The 24,064-nt window shown below is 38.5% G+C and overlaps 1 protein-coding gene across 7 annotated transcripts in view; it reads right to left on the reverse strand.

Annotated features, from left to right (window-relative positions):
- Positions 1-24,064, reverse strand: part of Adgrg6 (adhesion G protein-coupled receptor G6) — a gene marked incomplete at its 5' end in the record, with an annotated part of 127,120 nt that overhangs the window by 18,010 nt on the left and 85,046 nt on the right. For all 7 annotated transcript variants that reach the window (XM_005389254.2, XM_005389253.2, XM_013516671.1 and 4 more), the window contains 13 exon segments: positions 838-1,121; positions 2,022-2,118; positions 3,259-3,527; positions 4,210-4,337; positions 7,867-7,973; positions 9,633-9,678; positions 11,095-11,214; positions 13,515-13,655; positions 15,044-15,215; positions 16,873-17,083; positions 17,612-17,667; positions 18,556-18,667; positions 21,291-21,433. In XM_005389254.2, the coding sequence (XP_005389311.1) occupies positions 838-1,121; positions 2,022-2,118; positions 3,259-3,527; positions 4,210-4,337; positions 7,867-7,973; positions 9,633-9,678; positions 11,095-11,214; positions 13,515-13,655; positions 15,044-15,215; positions 16,873-17,083; positions 17,612-17,667; positions 18,556-18,667; positions 21,291-21,433 (1,886 nt within the window).

The following is a 24,064-nucleotide window of genomic DNA, read 5'->3' on the forward strand; positions in this document are numbered from 1 at the left end:
CCTTCCTAAGTCCCTTCTTTTAATAAAGAATCTTTGACACACTGTTTTAGTTCACAAGCTGATGGTGGGGTGAGCAGTGAACCATATTCTTCTGCAACTGTGTACAAACCTTTCTTAGAATACACCTGCAGGGAGCACCCAGCAAGGCACCGCATTTGCATTGCACAAATCTGCCTCCCACCCCAGTTCAGACCACATCAGCTTTAGTCTGGGCTTCCTTTCCACACACTGACAATGGCAAGGCCTTCTGTAAGCCATTAGCACGGCTCTGCTCAGAAATATTCCAAAAGTTGTGATCTAATTTCTCTTGAGTTGTTGGCCTCCAGATACTTCTGAACCTCCGAGGTTTTATCAACAACGCAGGGCATACTAAAAGAATGTAAATTCATTTTCAGAAAAATAATTCCTATGGATTCATGGTTAAAAGTTAAAGCCATTGTAGAGTACACAAGAGGCTGTACTATGGAATCAGAAATGCGACTACAAACACCTTGAAGGAAGTTTTGTATTTTTATACGAAGAAGACCATTGGCAAATGTTTGTTAGACTGCTCTACCTCATGAAAAGACAAGAGTTTCTACATTAGGTGGTATTTAATTTGAAACCCAAGGAGTCAAGTGCATCACTCCTGTCTCTGAACAGAAACCAACGCTCTGAACATGCACGGGAAGCCTGCATAGGAGAAGATGAGCAGCAACACTTAGCAAAACTGGACTGGGGATAAAAGTTATATGTGCACTGGGACTGGTGACACACAGACTTGACCTGGCATCTGTCCAAAAGGAAGCTGACTGGCAAATATGATAGAGTGGAAAATGTTCAGGTAGCATTTCTTACCTTGCAATGAATTGAAGATGGAGAAGAGGTACATGAACGGGATATTTAAGGGTCCCCAGGCAAAGAAAGCAAAACCCCATGTCATGCCCAGCAGAAAGGTGAGGCTGACCACACTGCGCAGGTTCCTTAAAACCTCTTCTCGCAGGGTCCGGTTGCTTCTCTTGCCGTTTCTCCCACAGATCTGCACCATCACCACAATGAACATGGCCACATTCAGGAAGAACATGACTCCAAAATAGCCAGCACAGGTCACATAGAATACCACCGGATCCTGAATCCAACAGCTTAAAAAGAAGAAATGAGAGAGAGTTTTACTACCATGCCCTGCTTATTTAAGACTTTTCTTGGTTTGAGTTGAACTACTGTATATTTCTCTCTTCAGCATCTTTGAAAGACCTTCACTTCCCTAGACCTCAGTGTCTTCTTTGATCTTTCACCGGTGGATTTTTTGCTCTGGTTTTAGATGGCCACCATCTTAATATCTAGTTATTTAAATCAACATGTAAAATACTGGGTGGGTTCTTAAATTCTGATTTGGTATGAGAACACTTTTGGTTGGCTCACCCCAAACCCTGCTAACCTCCTCATCTCTTTTGTACCTTTACTCTAAAAACGGGAAGTTCCAGCACTCATATTTTGCTCGCCTTTGTAATTGGGGCATTTGTGAAACACTGTTCTACAAAATACTATGGAATCAGAAGTTTGCTATAGGATTTTTGGGAGAATCATCTTGACAGATTCATACAGGAAGGATCAAATTTCTTCTTCCTGCTTGTTCTAAGTGAGAAGAGTCAATTTATAGTCATTTAAGTCAAACCTAATTATGGGTTCATTATAGTGAACAAAGTAATTACTACTAATATAATTGGTCTAATTGAGGTGAGACCTTATGATAGCATTGTAAGATTCCTATAAGAATACTTTTCATGCACGATTACAAAGGTTACATTTATTATTAAACATCTTAGTACAATGAATGATATACTCAGAATGCCATATAGATCATAAAATAGAAGAAAATTTAAAACTATAATATGGGCAAAGTTGACAAATGTTATAACTTATAGGTGCCCTAGTACCCAGTGAGAGCCTCACTATTTGTACAGAAACTTACAGTAAATACCAGGAAACAAAAATACATATACTCATCAAAAATAAATTCCGCAAAAGTTCGTATTACTTACAACTCGTCACCTTGTTCCTTCCCGTAACTTTCTTTACCGTAGACTTCACTTTGTTTTCTGCTTGCTAGAACAACTGACACGATTAAGGCAGGCAAACCTGTTATGAAGAGATAAGACATGGAATGCTCTCCTGTAGCACAGAGAACTGTTTTGTAAGTGCTGATAACAACAAGGAAAGAGGAAAGAAAGAAAACCTGTGTCACGGACTCCAGCTCCTTAGAACTGGCAAGTTGATTAAGAGCAACAACAAAATCCTCTCCTTAGTGTGGAATCACCCAGCCTACTTGGCAACAGACAAAATCTGCTCCTCCAAGGCTGATCTTCTGTTTGCTCAGTGATACCCTCTGGAAGTTGCAGGATCTGAGTCTACAGAATCCAGCGCCAGCAAATGTAGTTTCATTGATGACATCACACCAGCCCTCTACAGCACAGCTATAAAGTAAGTGCAACTTATTTTGCCCATTTTCATGTGAAGCAAATAATTTAGAAAAAGTGAGGGAAAAACAACAGGGGTATCAAGGTTTTATGGTCTTCTTTATTCTTTCCAGGGAATCAATGAACTATTCTCATGCCTATTTCAGTGGGACATTCATGCCACCCAAACTCCCAGAAAGATGCTTTTCTTGCCTCCTAAGAGAGCACTGAACATCTTTATTGCCATCTGAAACAAAAAATTGTGAGAAAGCTCTAAAATACCTAGCCCAAGATGAAATCCAGAAAAAGAGCTCAAAGAAAAGATTCCAAACAGGCTAATGTGACCATTCCAAGTCTGACCGAAGAAGGACTCATGTTAAAAAGTTCAAGGCAAGAATTCTGTAAATATCTTGGTTGCACACAAAGAAATAGCATTCTTTCTCTGGCTTCCACAACATGAGCATGTGTCTAGAGACGAGTATGGCACAGGGTCTCAGCCAGCCTTTCTATTTGGAAGCATAATGGAAACGCACCATGGTCTGCCAGCTGCTTCTCCAGACTTGGGTGGGCTGGCTTGGGGCTCAGGAAATGAGTCTTTGGTGACTCAGGCGCTAAGGCTTTCCTTTCCTCCTCAATGTAGTGAGGACTACTGAAGAGTTCTTAAAAAATGTGGTGCTGAGGATGCCCCTTCTTCGGGATATGTAATACACATCAGTCCCAACGTTTGCAGAGCTGTGTGTGCTTCCGAAACAAGTCTTCTCCTGTGAGTAGCAGGCAATGTTTGTGATAGAAAGAACAAAGTGAAAACATTTAGGAGGCTTACCCCAACCGATGATGCAAAATTTTAGAATATAGCGGCGGATGTAGGTGTTAAACACTTTAACTAGAGCAATGTACATGTGGATCGCTTCCAGCCCCATCCAGGTGAAGGTGGCCAGGAGGAAGAAGTGTAGCAGGACCGCGACTGCTGTGCACAATCCGTCCACCTCAAAGGAAGTGATCCAGCCATCCAGGAGGAAGACGAGATTTAGGAACAGCAGGGCTGAACTGAGGTTCATCAGGATTTTGGAGGGATAATCCCTTCGTAGTTTCCTAAAAAAAAAAAAAAAAAGCAGGATTAATGTTTTAAATAAATCTTTTAAGCAGTAGGGCAAATTCATATCTTCTATAACACCTTAGTAGGTTAAGTAATTGCATTCTTTATGGAAGGGTTCCACAACATGGAGAGCTACAGATATTTATGAGTATCTGGCAGGTTAAAGACTTTTTAAATACTGATATTATACTGTTTCCATTGTTTGCAGAATTCCCAACTGGTTTCCACAGATATTCTTCAATCCAGGAAAAATTCCAGCATTATAAGAATGACATTTTTATTTAAAAAAAATTCCCTAAACTTTTTTGAGGTTTTTTGAGGTTTTAATGGGTTAAAAATTCCCTTTACATTGTTTTATTTGTTTCAGGACTAATTTTGCAAGATTTCTGAAGTAAACAATTTCATCTTTTACAATGGAGAAAGCATTTTATACAATTATATTTCTGTAAATGTTTCCCACAGATTTGAGTTTTCTAATAAATAGAAATACAATAATTATAAATCGAGTAAGATAGCTGAAACATTCATGTTGCCTGATCCTATGAGAAACCCGAACATTAAAACTGCACCACCCAACATGATTCACAAGGTGTATGACTGTTCTTAAAAGCCAAGGCAATTTTTTTATTCACATTTGAAATAGTTAGCACTGGGCTTGGCAGACAGAAAAATACTCACTCAAAAGCAACATATGTGAGGAGAGTCACTGCTGAGAAAATAGCAGACACCCCACAGCCGATATAGGTGATGAATGTGAGGACTTTGGTGTTTCTGGCGTCGATCTGGGAGGCGCTTCTCGGAAGGTCCTGCACAAAACATGCGAAGCAGCTGTGAGAGTTCCTCTCCCCTAGCAAAGGTGTTTGTGTCGTCAGAAAGTCACTGCTCACCTCAGAGCAGCTCAGTCTTAGAGGCCGTGAAGAGCAAAATGCACCCACACTGGAATCCCACTCATCACACATTTGCACATCAAGTGAGACAGTAAGGCAGCTTTCTCGTCAAAACAAGCGACACATTGCTTTGGATCTTTATCTTGTTACCCGAGCTCTTTGTGCCGTGTATAACCTGAAGAGCAAAACTATTCTATCTCAGTTCAGGAATACAGCTCAGCTCTGAGTTCAGTTCATGGTACACACAGACACACACACACAGACACACACACACACACACACGCACAATCGAGGCTCTCTCCACAAACTGGAAAGGAGGTAGCTGCCTTGCACAATAAGCAATCAGGTACATCTCTCTGTTTACACAACTAAGGGTGTGAGCAACCCAATGTACAAATGGAGGCTCCTACAGCCTGACAGCCAAACCCTTGGAACCTTAGATTCTTTGCAGGCGAAGATCCTCAGAAAAGCTGCCACTGGTGCCTATGAGTGTGTGGATCCAAGGCTGATGTTGAGGCTTCTAATCGTGGTCATTTCAAAGCTTGGTATGCGTTATGCAGAAGTTTTAAAAAATTATTTGTAATAAATGAGATGCTAAGAATTTTTAGTTTTTTTTTTTAATCCCCATAGACCTGAAAGGCACAATTTAAAGCATGGGGTTACTGTGGAGTGGCAGAAGTAAACATTTTTCACTACACTAACATAGAAATCATTAATTTCACTGTGTGGAGGCAGACTTTCAAAATCTGGACATCATAGGAAAATCTCTCCTTTCCTCCTTAACTTGGGGACTAGAACAGGCATACATCTTAAGGTGAGACTAGATAATCATGGCTGGATGAAAGAACTGCTTCAAACATGCTCATGTTCAAAAACAGCCTTTTTAGAAATGGGGTTTATTGAACATCCAATGTAAACGTCTGGATTTGTATGAAAAAATACTGATATAGATTTTTCCTTCTATGTACTAATTTTCCTTAATTTAAAAAATGTCAGTAAATCTACTTACACATAGGTCTTGAGTAAACAGTGTTTGTGAGCACACGCATGTGTGTGAAATGACCGACACAATAGGGAACAGGTAACCTTGTAACATGGAGAAGTATACAGAGTGACAGAAACCAGCAGACTCGAGAACTCCTGAGTCAGAAGAGACGCCTCATGATCCCAAGATCCCTGGAAGTCTGCAAGCATACGATCACGGGTAGATGGCATATGCGATGGGTGTCCAGTCAGTGCCACGTGGTTCCAGATAGGCTACCTTGGCAATAGTCTAGTTATCCCAGATCTCACAGACCAGAGAGCTGGATCACAGACTTGAGGGACCTCCAAGCGATGGGTCACTGGCTCTTGTCAAAGCTCTCTTCCTACCTAGGTAAGGCAACTGACTTGTGAGCCACAACACAACACCGAATTCAAAATAAAAATTAACTAATACTGTTCACTGATATCTGTTCGCACAGAATTTTTATGTTGCTTTATACACACAGAGAATTAAAATACAAAAGTATTTGTCCCTCTAGATTTGCCAACATAAAAATGTATTGATGTTAAAAATATAAAGGTTTTACTACAGAGAAATACTGAAGTGGGTTTTATATTCTACATATTTTTGTGGATTAGAAAATACACTTTGGGTGACTGTGTCATGGGAAAATTTGATATACAAGTGAATAAAGAGTTTATCTAGCAAGAAAAACTCTTAACAATGTCTTGGTGGTCTGTCTGGAAAATGCTGAAAGGATATGGACACATTGCCAAAAAGGATAAATTTTGGAAAGTTTTTCTTCCAGCAGTTTATAATCTTACAAATGCAGTCAAGATGGAAAACGGAAAGATAACATGAAAAATGCCTATCTCCATATACATACAAAATGTTTATTCAGATGGGAACATAAAAATAATATGTAAATTACAAACTCATACAAAGGGATTCAAAGCAATGGGCAGCTAAACTCTGCTTATATATAAATCATCTCTGAGTAGTCAATTTGTTTTTATTATTTCTGCAATATTAAACTTATTCGCACATAGTGGAAATGTTTCAATGAATTAAACTACAGCTTATATCCCTAAATGACTAATCTGACAAAATAGGATATTTTATAAAAGAATATCTGCTATCACTTTTAAAGAAAGGAGAAGATAAAAGGAAATTTAAATTTATTTTTACATTGCTAAGGGAAAATGTGCTACCATTTAACAGTTCATTTTCATGTTCTGCCACTAGATAAAAGTATTCATACTTTATAGGAAATAAAATGTTATTTTCTGTGATTTACCACCTTTTTCAATGACTTGTTCTTATCCCTCCGAGTATTTATGTCCTGGGTTGTCAGGAAAATTACAACTTGCAAAGCTGCCATGGGACAATGGCCACTTGCATAGGCCAAGTAGTTCACGAGCCAAGTACTACATCCCACAGTTCCTCACTGGCCCCTCCCAGTCCCCACAGGAAGGAGGGTGTAGGATTTAAGGGAAAGGATAAACACAACCTCATGTCTGTGTTTCCAATTGGAAAAGCTTTAATGCCTCAGCTGACATTACTCCTGGACCCTATTAAAAAAACACACGTGGTTGGTCCCTTTTTGGAAATTACTGGAACAAGGGCTGTTACAATAATGGAGGCTGCTCTAGATACCAGAGAAATGTTTGCAAAAACACAAATTGACAGGACAAAAGGCAAAGGTGTGGTACTACAGGTGAATTCAAGCAAGTCCTTGGGTGGGCGTGGACCTTGAAGATCTGATGGGGTGAAAAAACACACTGTTCTCCTTATTGATTGAAACTGTCCAGTATACGGGCTAATGAACTAAAAAGCAGGGCCATGGAAAAGGAGGAGGGAAGAAAGGAAGAAAAGAATGCCACGAAGCCCTGAGCATGAGAGAGATACTGTCCCTATCATCTCTCTTGCAGGAGTGAGGTCTCTATGCTAACTTGAGTCACTAATCCATCCGTACAGACTGCAGTCTCCAGGACAGGTCATCACCTATCCCACTGTCACGGTACAGAGTAATAGTCAAACATACTGGGTCATAACCCAAGGGAGAAAGGCTTTGATCCATCTATTCACAATTTTCTTCCATATCAGTAACATTGGACCTTTTCCTCATTTTAACTTTTCTCCCTCATTTCCTTTCCATTTCCCTGTCTCCTTAATCTATTTCTCTGAAGGATTTTATGAGGATTTTCTTTTCTCTAGAATTATCTATCATACCTCTTAATGCCATGGAAAGAATAAAGTTCTTTTCTAGAATTACCTTCACATAATTGTAATATATGCTCTCTGCTAATTAGATTATCATTTAAGAATCAAGATTCAGGCTACAGATGAACATTATCAGAAACTAATTTCCAAAACACAAAATCTAAGATGGTGGACTCACAGAAAACATATATGCCTTCTGAAATTATATCACGTCAGAGGAGCTTCAACTGTCCCCCTTACCATCAGGACCCCAAAGTGTGTGAAGTGGTTACACAGGCAGATGGTCTCACTGGCATCTGAATCTCTGTGAACAACACATCCTGACGTGTTCCATCCCCCAAAACTCTCTGTGGAAGAAATGGGCAAAGAGTGAAAAAACAAGAGGTCAGTGATTTTTCCGTATGGGGTGAGACCTTTTTCAGGGAAATTTGCTTTAGTTCCTCCTAGTTTACAGTATTTATCTGTAGGATGGATACAGTGTGTGTGTGTGTGTGTGTGTGTGTGTGTGTGCGTGTGTGTGTGTGCGCACACACACATGCACGCCTTACTGGAGATGGAGCCCAGGCGTGCTCTACCATGAGCTATCTACCTAGAGTTTCCTTTTTTTAAAAAAAAATTTTGATACAAGGTCTCACCAAATTACCCAGGCTGGCCTCAAACTCGTGATCTCCTGGCTCAGCTTCCTAAATAACTGGGCTTATCATTCTTAAAGCCAAAGCCACCAATACCTTGAATAATTTAGATTCCTAGAATCATGAAATGTTAGTGCTGGGCAGGCAGAGAGAGATTACCTAGTTGGTGCTTTCAAACTATTATTCTACTGATGCCATTCAGGGTTTCCTCAGGTATTTGACTCAAGTTTAATTTTTAACTTTTATAAAAACAAATGCCTAGAAAAAGAGTAATCTTTTCAAATACATTACATGCTAATCAACTCGTTGGAGACTAAGGTACGCCCCTGGCTGACAAGGTCAGTACACATTTCTGTGAAAATAATATAAGAACAAAGTAGCTCTGCTTTCTTAGAAGTTGCTACTATGTACGCAGCAGTCACACATGGTCATGACTTATTACGTATAGTCTGAATACATCTTAAGATGACTTGTATCATGTAATATGACATATGAGCAACTCGCACATTATGAAAATACTGGATCCATTTATTTTAAAGTACCAGGAAATTTTTGTAATGATGTACAGTATACACGTAAATCAGTATCTCAAAACTGTGCAGCTAATACACTGAAGAACAACACTGCCCATCTCTGACAGGGAGTATAAAAAAGGGGGTTTGTGCCACTTTCAGGGTACACAGAGTTTAAATACACGCCTCCATGATGCCAGGACCCATCTGGCTACAATGATTCCAGTGAGGGACTCTGAGGGAAGGTGATCCTTACAGTGCAAAAACAAGAAGTTTCATCAGTTCTGTGCCTCCTCAAAAGCATTTACACACCTATGCTTAATGATGTGCTTTTCTCTTAATTTTGCTTCCCTTTCTTGGCTGTTAAATGCCACCTTGGAGGCTATCCTTTTTTTCCATGTCCCTTATTGCCACTCTGATCCCTATGTTTATCTTCCTTTAGTGTGTTTTCCACCACTTCACAATTTCAGATCTGGAAGCTGCATTTCTAATTGCATGCTGTGGGCATATCAAGTAGTTCCCTTGGATGTGTTCTAGAAGGAGATTATGCATATGTCTCCATTCAGCTAAAAGTGGCAACAAAAATACATACTGTATTTTAAAATAGGAGAGGTAGTTTTATTAAAAAAAAAAGCTAGAAGAGTTAAGTATGTGTACTTCTTTGTGCAAGACTGAAGAGTTCCAGCAATTATAACTGACTCACCGAGCTGTCTAAACCCAATTTTGCAGCTCAGTTGCCCTTACACTTATCCTGTGAGTCATTTTGGTTTCTGAGGCAGAATGAAAGGAAACGGGGGTGTCTAACAATGTTTAAAATTCAGTTCTCATCTATATTAAGGCAATCTGTATTTTAAAAACTTACTGTTTTTGTTCAAATCCCAGAAAGCACAGATGGGCTGATGCACTTCCTATATTAACACAAAAATAAATATGTGAAATTGTGTTTAAAATAACTTAAAATCATGTCATTTAAATGTGGCATTAGAATGAACATGCCCATGGTTTCACGAAAAAAATAGATCAGCGTTAGACAACCTGGATAACCTGACAACATCAGAAGTGATCTTTCGTGTAGAGACTTCAGGTAAAAGTAAACCATAACCTCATGAAGAATCACATGACCCACTTTTCTGCAGCCCCACCAGTAAATACTAAATCCACTATCATTCTTAGCACTTAGCAAAACTCTTTACACTGTAATTTCCCATCATCTTCAAAATATTCTCTTAATCCTGAGTATATACATGAACAAATTGAAAACCGGGCCCTGAGACAGTTACACACACAATACTCAATAGTACCAGTCACAGCAAACAAGTAGTAAAAGCACCCCAAATGTCCATGGATAGGTGAATGCATAAACAACACATGATATAAACATATCACGGAGTATTATCCATCCCTAAACAGGAAGGAAATTCTGACACTTGCTACAGTATGGAGAGACTGAAAGTAGCAGAGGGTTGCTGGGGGCTGCTGGGACAGGCAAATGGGAGCAGAGCTTCAGGTGGGGAAGACAGGAAGGCTCTGCAGTGCATGGTGGTGACGGTCACACAACAGTGCGAATATACTTAATACTGCTGAATGTATAGCTTAAAATAATTAAAAGTTGATGTATGTCAGTGCTGAAAACAAGAGGTTGAAGGTAGACTGAGAAGGTCTTTGAGGCTTTGTGACAAAGGAAAGTGGGTTCTTGGATGACTTAACTTGGATCCTTTGAGCTTGTCAGTCTGCTTACTGCCTGCCTACCTTCCTGCTTGTCCAATACATGGCAGAATCATGACTGGAACCCTCGGCAAAAGTGTAAAAATCCTGTCCTGGGCCACTAGGCAATATGAATTCCCATCTAACTCTACCACATAAAGAGAGACAGCAAGGACAATGCAGCAAGAGAAAATTTGCCAAGATGTTTAGCAGCTGCTAAGCTCTTAAAGATAAGTCCACCCTCTTCTGTTTGTTCCTTGACCCAGCTGCAGTTAGCTTCGACTTTAGAAATATAAACAATCAAAACCTCCAATGGCAAAATGGTGCAAATGCATCTGCACTCAATTTATTTGAAGCGATATATGTCATTTCTTAAGAGCAGCGGCCTCTTTTTTCACTGCCATTCTCGTTTCTGGTGATTGAGTCCTAGGTAAGACCAATTTTCTCCTAGCTGCTGCTTTTACTTTGAACAGAGCACTGCCTGACAAGCTGTTCTCCCTTCTGGAAGATATACCCCCTACTCATAAGAAGTGACAGTTACCTTTTATCATGTAGTGACAAGGCTCACAAAACACTACAATAGTTGCACTGTTCAATTTCTATTGGTATTATTTTCTTACCTGAGTTCTTGTATGTTTGATTTTAATTTGAACAGGATCCTTCAGATCCTGAATAGTAATGTTTCCAATACTGCACGCCATCACATAACTCACTAAGATTTTTCTTTTGGGTCCTACATCCTTTTAAAGGGGAAAAAAATGAATAGCGTGCATTAGTCAGATGTACACACTTTTATTTTGCTTTGCTGCTCCAAAATAAGCAGACTGTCAGCAATTTTTACACTTAAGATCTTCAATTGTAGAACATCCTGTTTATAACATCAAATTACTGGCTTTCCTGAAGGAGCTGTGCTATTTCCTTTATTATAATAAATACATCGAAGGAACATTCTGACCCAATATTATAAAGCAATATCCATAAAGCTCCACTCTTGATTGTAGTGACTGATGTCAGCCTGTTAACATCTGAAACAATGCAAACCCATAAATAATATACACTCATAAAAAGCTGTGAAACAATTAGATCATTTCCCTATTCTAGAAAACAGGTGAAGTTGTTTTCCTTTAGAAGAGTATGAAGGAAATATGGTGTGAAAAATAAAAAGCAATTCGTCTTTCACATCCATGCCAACAGCCCAATGTGTTTACTTATACCCAAATGCAATTCACTTGAGTCAAGTCCTATCCGAAGTTCCACCTTCTGTGACTGCGTACGTGCCAGCGGCTGCAGACTCCCGCGCCGCGATAAGGGGGCCGAGAAATCAGTCAGCAAACGTGCTGCAAACTGATCTGGGCCAACAGGCCGTCTCCTTAGCAGGTTCTCTTTTGTTCTCTTCCACTTGTATTTCTTGTCAAACTTCCTGAATTTCTTTCTGCACCACAGCTTATATGTCAGCTGTTTTGGAAAAACTAAAATTTCTTAAATTCCGCATAAACCATAGCATCCAAAATACAGCTTTGTAAATTACATTTTAAGGGGACCACTACCAAAAACACTGAAAATTGGCCAGTGATACCCAGGCTTTTCTTTAAAATACTCCTATATCGCTCATGCTGTTGGCAGAGTATCATAGGGCCTTTAAAATGTTTTACTGGGCTGTGAGTTTACTTTAAAAGCCCGGAAGATGCTTCTTAATAATAACTCTGATCGGAAGATGCCAAATGAGGAGGAAAAACGACATGGAGAAGAGCTGACGCAAAACAGCAACAGTCCTTACTGCCCCAAGAGTTGTATGAGATCCTTGCACACAGGAAACCGCTCCTCTTAACTGGACCCCCTCGTTTGTATCATTCGTATCATGTAACACTTCTTTTATATTTAATATGAGTTTTCAATGTGATATTGCCTATTTATTTATTTGTTTATCTTTTTGACACAGGGTCTCGCTATGCAATTCAGGCTGACCTTGAGCTCACTTTGTAGCCCAGGCTGGTCTCGAACTTGCAACGATCTTCCTGCCTCAGTCTCCCGAGTGCTGGGATTGCAGGCATGCACCATCACGCCCGGCAATGTGACATTGCTACAAGTCTCAAGTTATAATAATTTTAACAAATGCAGTTGTATGTATTCATAGCTATAAAGTTCTTTAGAGATATATGTTTTTATGTAAAATAAATTATGTTTATATAATCATAAATAGGTCAGTAGAAAACATTTGCACATTAAATTTTGGAATTATGTATCTCTCCGGTGCTATGTTATTCTTTTTCCTTACCTATAAAGTACCGAGCCTTTCCATTATGCATGATGCATAGGGTGGGTGTGTTAGAAACAATCTAGTGCCCTTGAGACTTATAACCTTCTGTGACATAGCTGCACTGTCTGACATAGGCTGGTAGTTTGAATTTAATACACAACTGTTTTTTTAAGAAAGAATTTGGCCAAACTGCTCTAGATGCGGTTGCACTCACAAAGGCAACCGGAGGTCACCAGTGTTTGCTGGCAGCGAACCTTCTAGTATCTAGAACCGATGCCAATAAAAATTATAATATGTGCTCAGCACAATGCCATCCTACTCTGCGGATGTGCAAGGGCCAGAGGTCACTGGAAATACTAATGGGAAAACTGATTAAAGCCAAGAATGCTGCTCATTATGTAAACAGTGCTTCCTGCTGAGCTAAAAAAAAATCCTTTCCTTTGGTGTTCAATTTCTTTAACTTTAAAAGTCTAAATGACCAAACAGCGTATGATATTTAACCAAAGGAATACTGAATAGTTACTTCTTCACTAACTCAACTTCTAATTGCATCATCCAGGTTTTAGCCTAATATTTGACTTATTTTAAGAACTGGAATAAACATATCATGTTAATAAGAAGATTATCTGAAATAAAATATTTAAACAAAGTGCTTTTGAAAATGAAGTAGATTAATTTTTCTATATTTTATGATATATTTCAAAGGAATCGGAATCTTTATTTTATCCCCGAGGAAAGAAACTTCAGTGGCAACTGAAAAATAATAATTTAATGAAGGCTTACCTGGAAAAGTCCAGTTTTATTGAAGAAAGTAAACTGTGCTCTTCTAACTAATACAGAATCTTCTTGACTTAAATTCTCAAGTAAGTTTGGAGGCAAAATTACAGAAGCCAATGAATCTACTTGTCCATTCTCAAAATCCATCTGTCGAACCATGACAAATCAGTGGATCAATTACAATGACATGGCAATGGTAACTTATTCTACATGTTGGGTAAGTGAGAGAACAAATCCAAGTATCAAATTAGCTTGGATCAGATGTGCCCTTCACCGCTACACAGCAGTCCCTGCAACTCCTAGATAAATTGCCTGCAGACAGAGCTGGAGGTCTCACTCTGGGTTTATATGTGTGACCAAGCAGTAAATGCTTTGATTCTAACTGAGGCAAAATGAGATATATACAAATCTGTTAACATTTCAAGTATGAGACTTAGATTCGGTGGCATCACACATGGAGATTTCTTCAAAACAGCGAAAGATAATAACTATGAGGCAGAGACAGAGACAGACCGAAGGTAATCATTTGAGGGCAGAGACTGAATTAGCTTTGCAAAGAGGAAACATTTAAAGTTTAAGAACATTCTCTGCTATCATTTTTCCTGAAATTGTAGCTGAGGCTAGCCTGCTTTTTTGTGCTCTCGGCATGAGACTGAGGCCAATCCAGTTTTCATTCTTAAAATATGCAAAGATAATTGCTCCAAAGAGCCCCTAGTCTAGGAGAAACATGGTTTTGCCTGATTCTCGTCTCCAACTTTTTCTATTTTTGTGTAGTCCATCCCCACAGCTGAAGAAATATTACACTTCACATGCACAGTCTCCAGGTCAGGAACCAGGGCGCATTCATTTTGCTTGGCCTGGTGGTGAGTGAACATTGTCTGGCATGTAGTTGGCACCTGGAAATTATTCACTGAAGTCTGATTTTAATATGTCCAAGAGGCACTCCATTAATCTGGCCCCGGATTCCTTGTCCAGCCTTACTGTTACTTGCTGCTCAAAGACTTCTACATTATTGGTTTTCAAAGTGCGATCTTTAGGCCAGAGGTATCAGCAATATCTGGGCACCTACTAAAGTGCAAATCTCAGAACCCTATCCAGCACCTGTGAAACGAGAAGCTCTGTGGGTAAGGCCCTCCAGTCTGTTTTAATCAGTCCTCCAGGATGTCTATGCTTAAGGTGAGACCCACAGGCAAAGAGAAGACCTCTACTTCCTCCTGTCATGAGCCTTTATTGAAGTTCCTTCTCACTGTCTGATCCTCATACCCACTCTCAATATGGCGGCCCCTATGCATGCTTTAATACCTAGCTCCACATCACTTCTTGTAGAGGAGATCTTCCATCATCCAGGCTATGAATGTAATTCCTATGTGCTTCCAACATCACCTTATGGCAGCTGATATAATTAAGCATAGCTAATGTTCAGATCTGCTTGTTACTTCTTTGACCAAGATTTCCTTGAAGTAGCAACTGTTAAGTGATTAAAAAGTCTGTATTTGTCTAATTAATTAAAATTAAAGAAACTACTTGCTCCTTACCTGGAAATATGATTCATTATTGCTTGGAAGACCAATGCTAAAATTTGAAATTGTACTCATTCCTGGGATCAGGGATGATACTCCAAGAGCCAAATTTCGAGTTGTAATATTCACATGTGGTGTGCTATTTAGGTCTATCTTGAAGGCCAATTCATCAATTGTTTTTAAGGCTCTTAAAGAGATGACAATAATATCACTGTTAAGTAATACAATGTTTTACGTACTTGAACACACATGTTTAGTTGCATGGCGAAACACAAACCAAATATAATTACGTTTAGATTTTCTGATCTTAGTGCAAATAGCGACAAAATTACCCCAAACTACAACTATATCAGTTAAAACACAAAGAGATGCACACATTCTTAAGTGAACTATCTGCTGTAAGGGAGAGAAACAACTAAATTATCCTGAACAGATACTGTTTTCCATCTGTCTTACCCTTCCCTGTACATGAAAAATGTTCTCCCCATATAAGTTAGTGAGAACTAAATGAAACAATGTGGTAAAAGAGTTTTAGGAACTGTAAGAGATTGTAAAGGTATTTGCAATTATTATTATCATGATGATAAGATAGTGAATACATTTACTTTCAGTAATAGAGATTGAACCCAGGGGACTCTACTACTGAGCTACATCTCAGCCATTTGCATATTTTATTTTGAGACAATGTCTCACTTAGTTGCCCAGGCTGGACGTGAACTTGCCATCCTCCTGCCTGAGCCTCCCGAGTATCTGGGGTTACAGGAACGTGTCACTATTAAGAGAATACAAAGCATGATAAAAACTAGGTGAATGTTTAAATTTTTAAAAGTTATTACAGTAAAAGAGACACTGCTATTAATTCTCCTCAATATATTCCCCCTGACTTGGGGTTTCTTCGTGTATCCCTATCACTCCCATCATTCTTGGTACTTTCTAAAGCACTTCTGGAAGTCCTCTTTTGTGAGTGTCTTCACTTACACTGTTGCTGCCTTAATGTCCTGAATCAATGCTAAATGTTTAGTGTTCATGGCCTCCTTGACTTTGGGGAAGACTCAGAAGTCATATGGGGCCAGATCCAGTGACTAAGGTGGATAAGACATACCATAATATTTTTACCAGCCTGCCTTTCTGTGAGATGGCACTTGGCATCTGCAATCACCCTACTTTTGATCAGATATCATAAAAACATTCATGAAAGAGAACTTTAATTGTTTCAGAAAGTGCACGAATTGTGGGATAAATCTGAGGGGAGCATTTTGAGGGGGATTAATGGCAATATGTCTCTTACTGTAATAAATTTTAAAAAATATGAATATCATGTGTTTGATCACAACAGATACATTTTAATGGATATAATATGTTCATCTAAAAATGTGTTTGAAAGGAAAAACATTTAATAGCTTAATGCTAATATATCAAATACATACATATTAAGTGTGTAAAAACTGCATTCTATAAAAATGGGTTCCTTCTCACCTGTCTTGAGCATATTCAATTTGTAAGTACACATTGTGGTGGCAGTCTGTGGCACAGGTCTTATGATAGTTCACTTACAATCATCATGTCATACATAACCCCATAGAATTCTTCAAACTATATTATGCTTTTGGGGGACTATTTACATGTCTGCCAGATAACAACTTTATTTTGTAAATAATATTTCTCAGAAAGATATAGAACTTTGAAGTTCACTTTGTCAGTGACTTTGGGAATGATCTAGGCATCTTTCAGAGATTTGAGTTATGAGGTTTTAGGCACAGGGAATTCAGATAGGTGAGAAATTATGTAAAAATACACTTAGCCAATAAGTTTTACCTTCCAGGAAAAGAAAAGGAGATACTTACTCGGAAGAAGACTCAAGCAAGTCATTATCTGAACTGCTTAAGATGTTGGAAAATATATTCATGAGAGTTGAGCCGAGTGTTATATCAATATTTTCTTCCTTATTCACAATTCTTTTGACCTGTTCTACGATGCTGTTAATATTGGCTGAAGTTAAATTCTGCCCATCAGCAGTTAAATTTAAAATCTGATTGGCAACTTCATTTGCTTCCCCTAAAAAAAGGCAGAAGAAACAACATACAAACTTTTACTTGTGAATTTTAAGCACATTTAGGAATGGAAGCATAATGCGATATTTTGCTTTATAGGTAAACCAGGCAAATGGGGTTTCTTCATGTATCCCTATCACTATCTTCACGGGGTTATAATATTTCCTTATACACAGACAGTAAGTTCTCTCAGTGTTCATATATCATTCTAAAGAAACAGTCCACAATCAGTGAATAAAGGTACATTTGCTGCTTTAAAAAAAATCAAACTATACAATACTGATAAAAACAGCAATTTACATATTATTTATAAGCCTTCTCTAGACTTTACTCACTATTTTTAATCTATAAAATAAATAGAACAGAAAAGTAGGATGAAAGGGAAAGGTATTTTCTAACTGAAGTGAAACAATCATTTGCTTAAGTTTTAATATTAAAACAGCAACACACAGCAGAACATGTCTGAGTAGAATGAAAACCATGAATTCATTTCATTTTGTCTTTTAGAAGTGAAGAGAAATCTTCTACTTACTTGAGCAGTTGGAGATGTCCAGGGGTCCCCAAAAGACTAATGACGTGTTGCGATAACTATAAAACAACAACAAAAAAGCTATTTCAAATACTTAGCACAAGTGACAAAATCAGTAAGTTTTAGAGTTTTCGTTAATATCTAGGTAAGTTTTGTTTGAAATAAAATTGTAATACACTGAAATAAAACTCACACTAAAAACCCATGATGGAAGAAATCAGTAACTTACCTCACAGAAACAAAATCCTAGCAATACCCTGTATCCTAACCTGGATAATTGGTCAAGCACTGCTTCCAGAACTTTACAGGTAATATTGGATTTTGATTTCATATAACTCTGGAATGCAGATTATAATGTACATGCTATAGATGAAGAAATAGACTTAGATAAACCAAGGAATTTTCCAGTCTCCAGCCAGGAAGAGGTAGGGCCCCATGTCAAATTCCAGTCTGCAAATCTCTAAATCTCTTTTCCCTCCTCCCTACCAAGTGTCAAGCACGGCAATTGATGCAAAGTATTTACACTTGGGCAGTTTCCGTTTCTGAATTCCCTCCAAGGAAACCCAGATTGGGAGTAGAGTAGGTGGTGAGAATTTGACACGCTTTGCGGCTCAGTGAATCGCTGCAATGCTTTTTATTCTGCTGTGTCTGTTAGACATTGGGGAGAATTTTCTATACGCTGAATGTGTCCAGCATCGATTGCCCCAAGTTTGATCTTGTTTTTGTTCCCTCTTTACCGCTCCTCTCCTTTCCAAATAGAAAGTTTGAAACTCCAGATTCACATTCTCAGGCTGAAATCTGGTTTATCTGTACGTATTTGCAGTGCTCTTGACCCATCTCTGGGTCTCTAGCACTGAATGATTCAGAGACCCACAGATTGCTGCCCTGCCTCCCTGTCAGTACAGTGCATGGGAACCACTGGCTGGCAAAGTCAGCAGCGTTATTACCATGTCCGCGAGACAGAGGAGCCGGGCTTGTCGGGACACGGGAGGCTGTACTCAGAAGGGGGCACCGCCGGCCAGTGAAAACCTTTGGGTTCCTCCACGGAATCACAGACGCCTGGGAGAAAATAAGAGCAAAATGGAAACAGCACTGCTTTCCCTCAGTCAAGGTGCTGCAAAATGACAGGCCTGGAATTAGGCATGGATTTCATCCAATAATAAAGTGCTAGTGTTTTAGATTCAGAACTTTTTAAAATTCAGATATTAGAAAGCATAGACATTTAAAACATTTCAGATACACAAATTAATGCACCTTACAAAAGCATCCAATAGAAAGACACATGTATGTGAGTACCTATAAACGTGAAATGTAACATTTTCATCCACATAAATCATCAGCAGATATTGGTAAGCGAGTTTTACTAAAAAAATAAACACTGTAAGGAAATGAAAAAAATTTATGAGAACTTAAAAATGTGACTGGATCCTCTTAAGAGGGAAAAGCCTATAAAAGAGTGTGTTAATAGTATCATCACTGAGTTGTGAGTATATTTTATAGACATTTTTCTAGTTTCTCCAATAGTATCCTCTGCCTAAGAGCAAGACGGCTCCTGCAATCCAACTCCACCTGTTTAGCTTCAGTTTCGTCCCCAAATCATCCCACGTTTTGTCAGGAAACATCCTGAGTAATTTGTATAACAAATGATTCAGATTTCACATTTTGAGAAATACCAAAGTAACAGAAATATATCCATAACCACCATAAAACCCTGTATTTCTGAACTGAACACCACCAAGTTTATACTGGACTTCTGGGAGCCAGGAAGAAATTCTCAGTTTTCACAAACTGAGAATTCAAATGACTTTCCCATCTGGAACATGCTGTTTAACGGTCACACTTTAGCCTTTTATTTTCAAATGACAGAAACTTTTCTCCATGCATCCACTTGCAGAAAAACAACATAGCCAAGTATGCAGAAAAAGTTATCCCGGGATTCCTCAGCCCTTGAGGGCAGATAGCACGCATTCTCCCAAGGCCTCTGGGCCATGTATTACCTGGTGTTTGTCACATTAGTTCTTTGTGGGGACTTCTGTGAGATGGGGCATCGGCTGTGCTTTTACCCCCTAAAGCCCTTTGTTAGGAAGCAGGCATTTTCCCACAACGAAAGCTATTTATTATTATCAATTCTTTGCATTCAGCCAGCTCTCTGAGCTCTACTACTTGTGTACCCTGACCGAGTTCGGCTGGGGTCCCTCCCAGAAGTGGAGGTGCCTGCCTGTTTCCCACACTGTGACGGGGCCTTGGCCATGAGCACCCTCTTAGAGGCCGGGGGACGCCTGCTCTCTACTTCAGCCTCCTGAGGGTACACAAGGTTAAGCATGACAGTTGTCTTTTCCTTGAGCTCTAAGAAAGTAGGTAATTGTAGGCATACAGTAATCCTAGAACAATTACGATGCTGCACATATTCTTGAACTTTTGCTTTCTAAAAATATTTCCATCAAGATTCATTCATTTAACAAGTATTCAAGTGCTGGGGAATGTGTTGGGTTCTGGGAGGAGGTAGAAGTAAAGGTCTTAAAAGAATAAGATGTGGTCTCATACTAAAGATTACTATTTAAAGACAAATACTTAAGAATGTGAATACGTGTAGTTAACACCTCTCCCCCCCCACTTTCTCTCTCTCTCTCTGCCCCCTTCCCTCTACTCCCTTCCATTTCCTTTCCTCTTTCTCTTCCTTTCCCTCCCTCTCTCCTTCCCCCTTCCTTCCTCCCTTCCTTCTCTCCTTTTCTTCTTTCCTGTGTATGTGGTACTAGGGACTAAACCCAGGGCTTTCACATAGCACTCCATCTCTAGACTCTTTATTTGGAGATAGGGCCTTGCTAAGTTGCTAAGTTTCCCAGGCTGGCCTCAAACTTACAATCCTCTTGCCTCCACTTCCAAGAGATTCATGGGCCACTACACTCTGCTCCCAAGACTACCATTTTCCAAAGTGGATGAGGCCCAGGTAGCTAGACTACAAGTAGCGGAAGCTCAGATGTAGTGATAAACATTTACACATGGTGATGCCACATAAGGCTTCACAGACAAGGTAACCTCAGGGCTACTTTTACAAATATGTAGGTGATAATCGGGAGGGCAGTGAGAGTAGAGAAGGGCAGGGTCAATGGAGATGCACAAGAGTGTGTCTAGGAAGGGCAAACAGGGCCAGAAATGAACAGGTATAGGTCAGAAGTAATTTGAGGCCCAAGGTATTTGAGGCTCTCAGATATCTGGCCTATTTCTGCAAAGACAGTGGGATTATTAATGGAGACAGGCAATGCAAGAGAAGGAAATGTTTTACAATGAGAAACTGCTTTTTATAAAATTTACCTTATGAGAGTTTTCACATCCATGTGTACACACAGTTTTTTTAAGTTCCTGAAGTTGAAGCCAATTGTGGTCAAGTTATTCTGACATTTGCTCATGTTCTTGGTATTTTTATAAAATATCCCTAAAATAAATATGAACTCCCATTTGCCTCCTTTATTTCCTTAGATTCACAGGTATGAGTTGCTTTGCTCTTTTTTATTGTTATTTTACACTTTTGTTCCAGCATCTCCAATCCAACAAATTTTATCATCAGAAAAGATATGTTCACACAGACAAATGACACATAAAGGAAGATTACCTCTACTGTTGCTCAATTAAACCCGAACACATAGTCATATAACGTACATAGTGTAAAAAACCACTCACTCACCCAGTTGCCTCACATTCACTGTATACAGCCTCAGGCCCTCATCCAGGGATTCGTTATTTTGTAAAAGCTTCTCCTGAATGGTTTTTCCTTCTAAGTGGACATTGTTGGTATCATTGTAAACGATATGGGCCCAAATCACCAACCTAGAAAAACATTTCAGACAGAACTGTCATTGGAGGTGTTGACTGGCTCGCTGTTCTCTGTTGGGAAAATCAGGACACTTGGATCTGGGGGGATGACCATGAACTGCTGAGACGGAGATCAGTAAAGGTGCTCTTGGGCTTTCCCTGCTGCTGCAGGCATTACAATGAAAAACTCTCAGCACAAGTAGATTTTTATAAGATGCATAACTACATGTGTAACTTTACCATATAATCCTGTTTTTCTCAGAGATATTTTAATATTCAATGTCAATAACATTTAATGGATTATATAATAATACTTGCACATATAAGAATGGGTTTTATTGATGGTTAACTCTACATTGTTTCTTTATGGCCAGAAATAAAATTTTGAAAGAAAAATTAGGATTTTAATTGATAATTGACTTTTGAAGTTATTAACTGCTATTGAATAAAGATGTGGCATAATTTCTCCAGATGAGCGACAAATAATTTTCTATTTTTATGAAGCAACTGGAAGTGTGTTGTATGGTAAAATTCATAAATGAGTCCTTAAAACTACATTCTGGGATGGGTCAGCATATTATCAAAGTTTTAAGGTCTGACCTTAAGATCTACAAAACTAAAATCTCTAAGAAAAGCAAAGAAATGTGTTCTAAAATCCCTGTCAAAACATTTGGTTATACAATTTAAAATAATGTAATTTTATGTTCAACTATAATCACAGCTGTAATCAACGTCAGAAATCAAAACTATTAATTATACACTGAGATAAAATTAAATGACATTATCTTGTCAGGTAAAAGAGAAATTCTTTCCCTTAGATGTGATATCTTTGGGCATGCAAAAGAACTTTCGTTTTGCTTCATATTTGAGGAGAAATGAATAATAGGACACAACGCATTATATTATCAAGGCAGTTACTGTCTGCACGCCAGAGACAAAGACGAAATATGCAGCTACTTTGTGGAGAGGCAGTGGTATATTTTGCTTACATGAATATGAATCAAAATTAAACTACTAATATAAAAAATAAACTACTAATATATTTGCAGAGCTAAAAAATAAGCAAATGTTAAATATTTGCCATTCAAAGTTAGATGAAATTAAGTAGCTTTACTTTTCCCCTATAAATACTTGTGCTATCTCAAGCACAAAGTGCTGTGCTGTTCTTATAATTCATTCTGAAAAGCTGTTTACCTCTAAAATGATCCACTGCTAAATGTTCACATATAAACCATATTTCAAGATCAGGCAATTATAGATATGAATATATTGGTGAACTGCGATATCTTGGTCATTTTTGAAGTGGCCGATGGAAAAGTATCTTTGATTAGATTTTTGTTTGAAGATAAGTTTTGCTACTCTGGTTACTGAGAACTTAGAATTGGGAGTGTAACATTTTACTTCTTTTGAATATCGTTAGCACTATGTCCTACTGATGGTGTTGCAAACCTAAGCTTAGCCATTAGAGAATAACCATGCACATTCACAGGTCTTATCTGTGTTTTCCTTTCTCATCCTGAAAATGAAACTATTTTACAGTTCTATAAAGCCAAGTTCTATCTGTGTTACCATCAGCCACTCTTTATTTGAACAAACCTGTCTCTGTGGCTTTGATTTCCTGTTTGTCTAGGGTACAGAGCATGATAGGATTATCTAACGCTATAATGCTACAGTCAGATTGAAAAGAAAAGCTTGGGGAAAAGAACATGTGAAACTAGCAGCCTGGAGAAAAACAATGAGAAGTAACAAAGCTTCACTGATGAGCATAAGAGCAGCAGAGCAACAGAGAAAAGGAGAGGCTATAAAATAATTAAAACAATGCTAAGTATTCATCTGAAGGGGAAACTGAATAGGATTTTCCCACATAGATTGTCTTAGCTTATTCTATAGTTTTCTATGGAGTTATTCATTGGTTTCATGGACCAAGAAATCCAGATTCTATGAATTTTAGTGTCCTTCAAGCCAGAGCTTCTGAGGGGCAGACATATGCTGGTGGTGGCTGATTTTAGTATTAGCAGACAGGGGAAGAACCGAAGTAAGTACGATGCAAAGGAAATGCTGGGAAATGTAAAACACTGGATTCCCAAACAGGGATTATCCTCCTTGCTAGACAGAGTGTCCAGCAAAGGGATTCAGGTTGGTGCTGAATCCATCATGGAAGGGTTAGGATAATCTGGCGGTCAGGCTGGAAAAGAAATAATTTAGCTAAGTAGAAAAAGCTTGTCATTTACAGTATTGAAATACATTACTCTGGTTTTGGACCATAAAGGAAAAAGATAATGTCAGAAAATAAAATCACTTTTCCCTAATCAGGTGGCTTGATCCAGTACACTGAATATATACAGAAGTTATGACTTTCAATTTAAATATAGAAACATTTGTTTATCTAACGTTAAGTAGAAAATAATACCAAGAAAGCTCTCAGGTCAACTTTCAGATAAATTTTTGTTTTTATCTTCTCAGAGTAAGAACATATTACCCGAAAAGAAGCATAGCCTATCATCACATTTGTTATCTCTAAAATGAATTAAGTTTAAAGACTTACGAGAACATTTGCTTTTCAACCAATTTTAAAAATATATACTATATGCAAATAAGATGTATATACATATACACTATATGTGCAATATACTACCTGAATACAAG

This window comes from Chinchilla lanigera, unplaced genomic scaffold, assembly GCF_000276665.1.
Source record: "Chinchilla lanigera isolate Chin_1 unplaced genomic scaffold, ChiLan1.0 scaffold00035, whole genome shotgun sequence".
Taxonomy (NCBI): domain Eukaryota; kingdom Metazoa; phylum Chordata; class Mammalia; order Rodentia; family Chinchillidae; genus Chinchilla; species Chinchilla lanigera.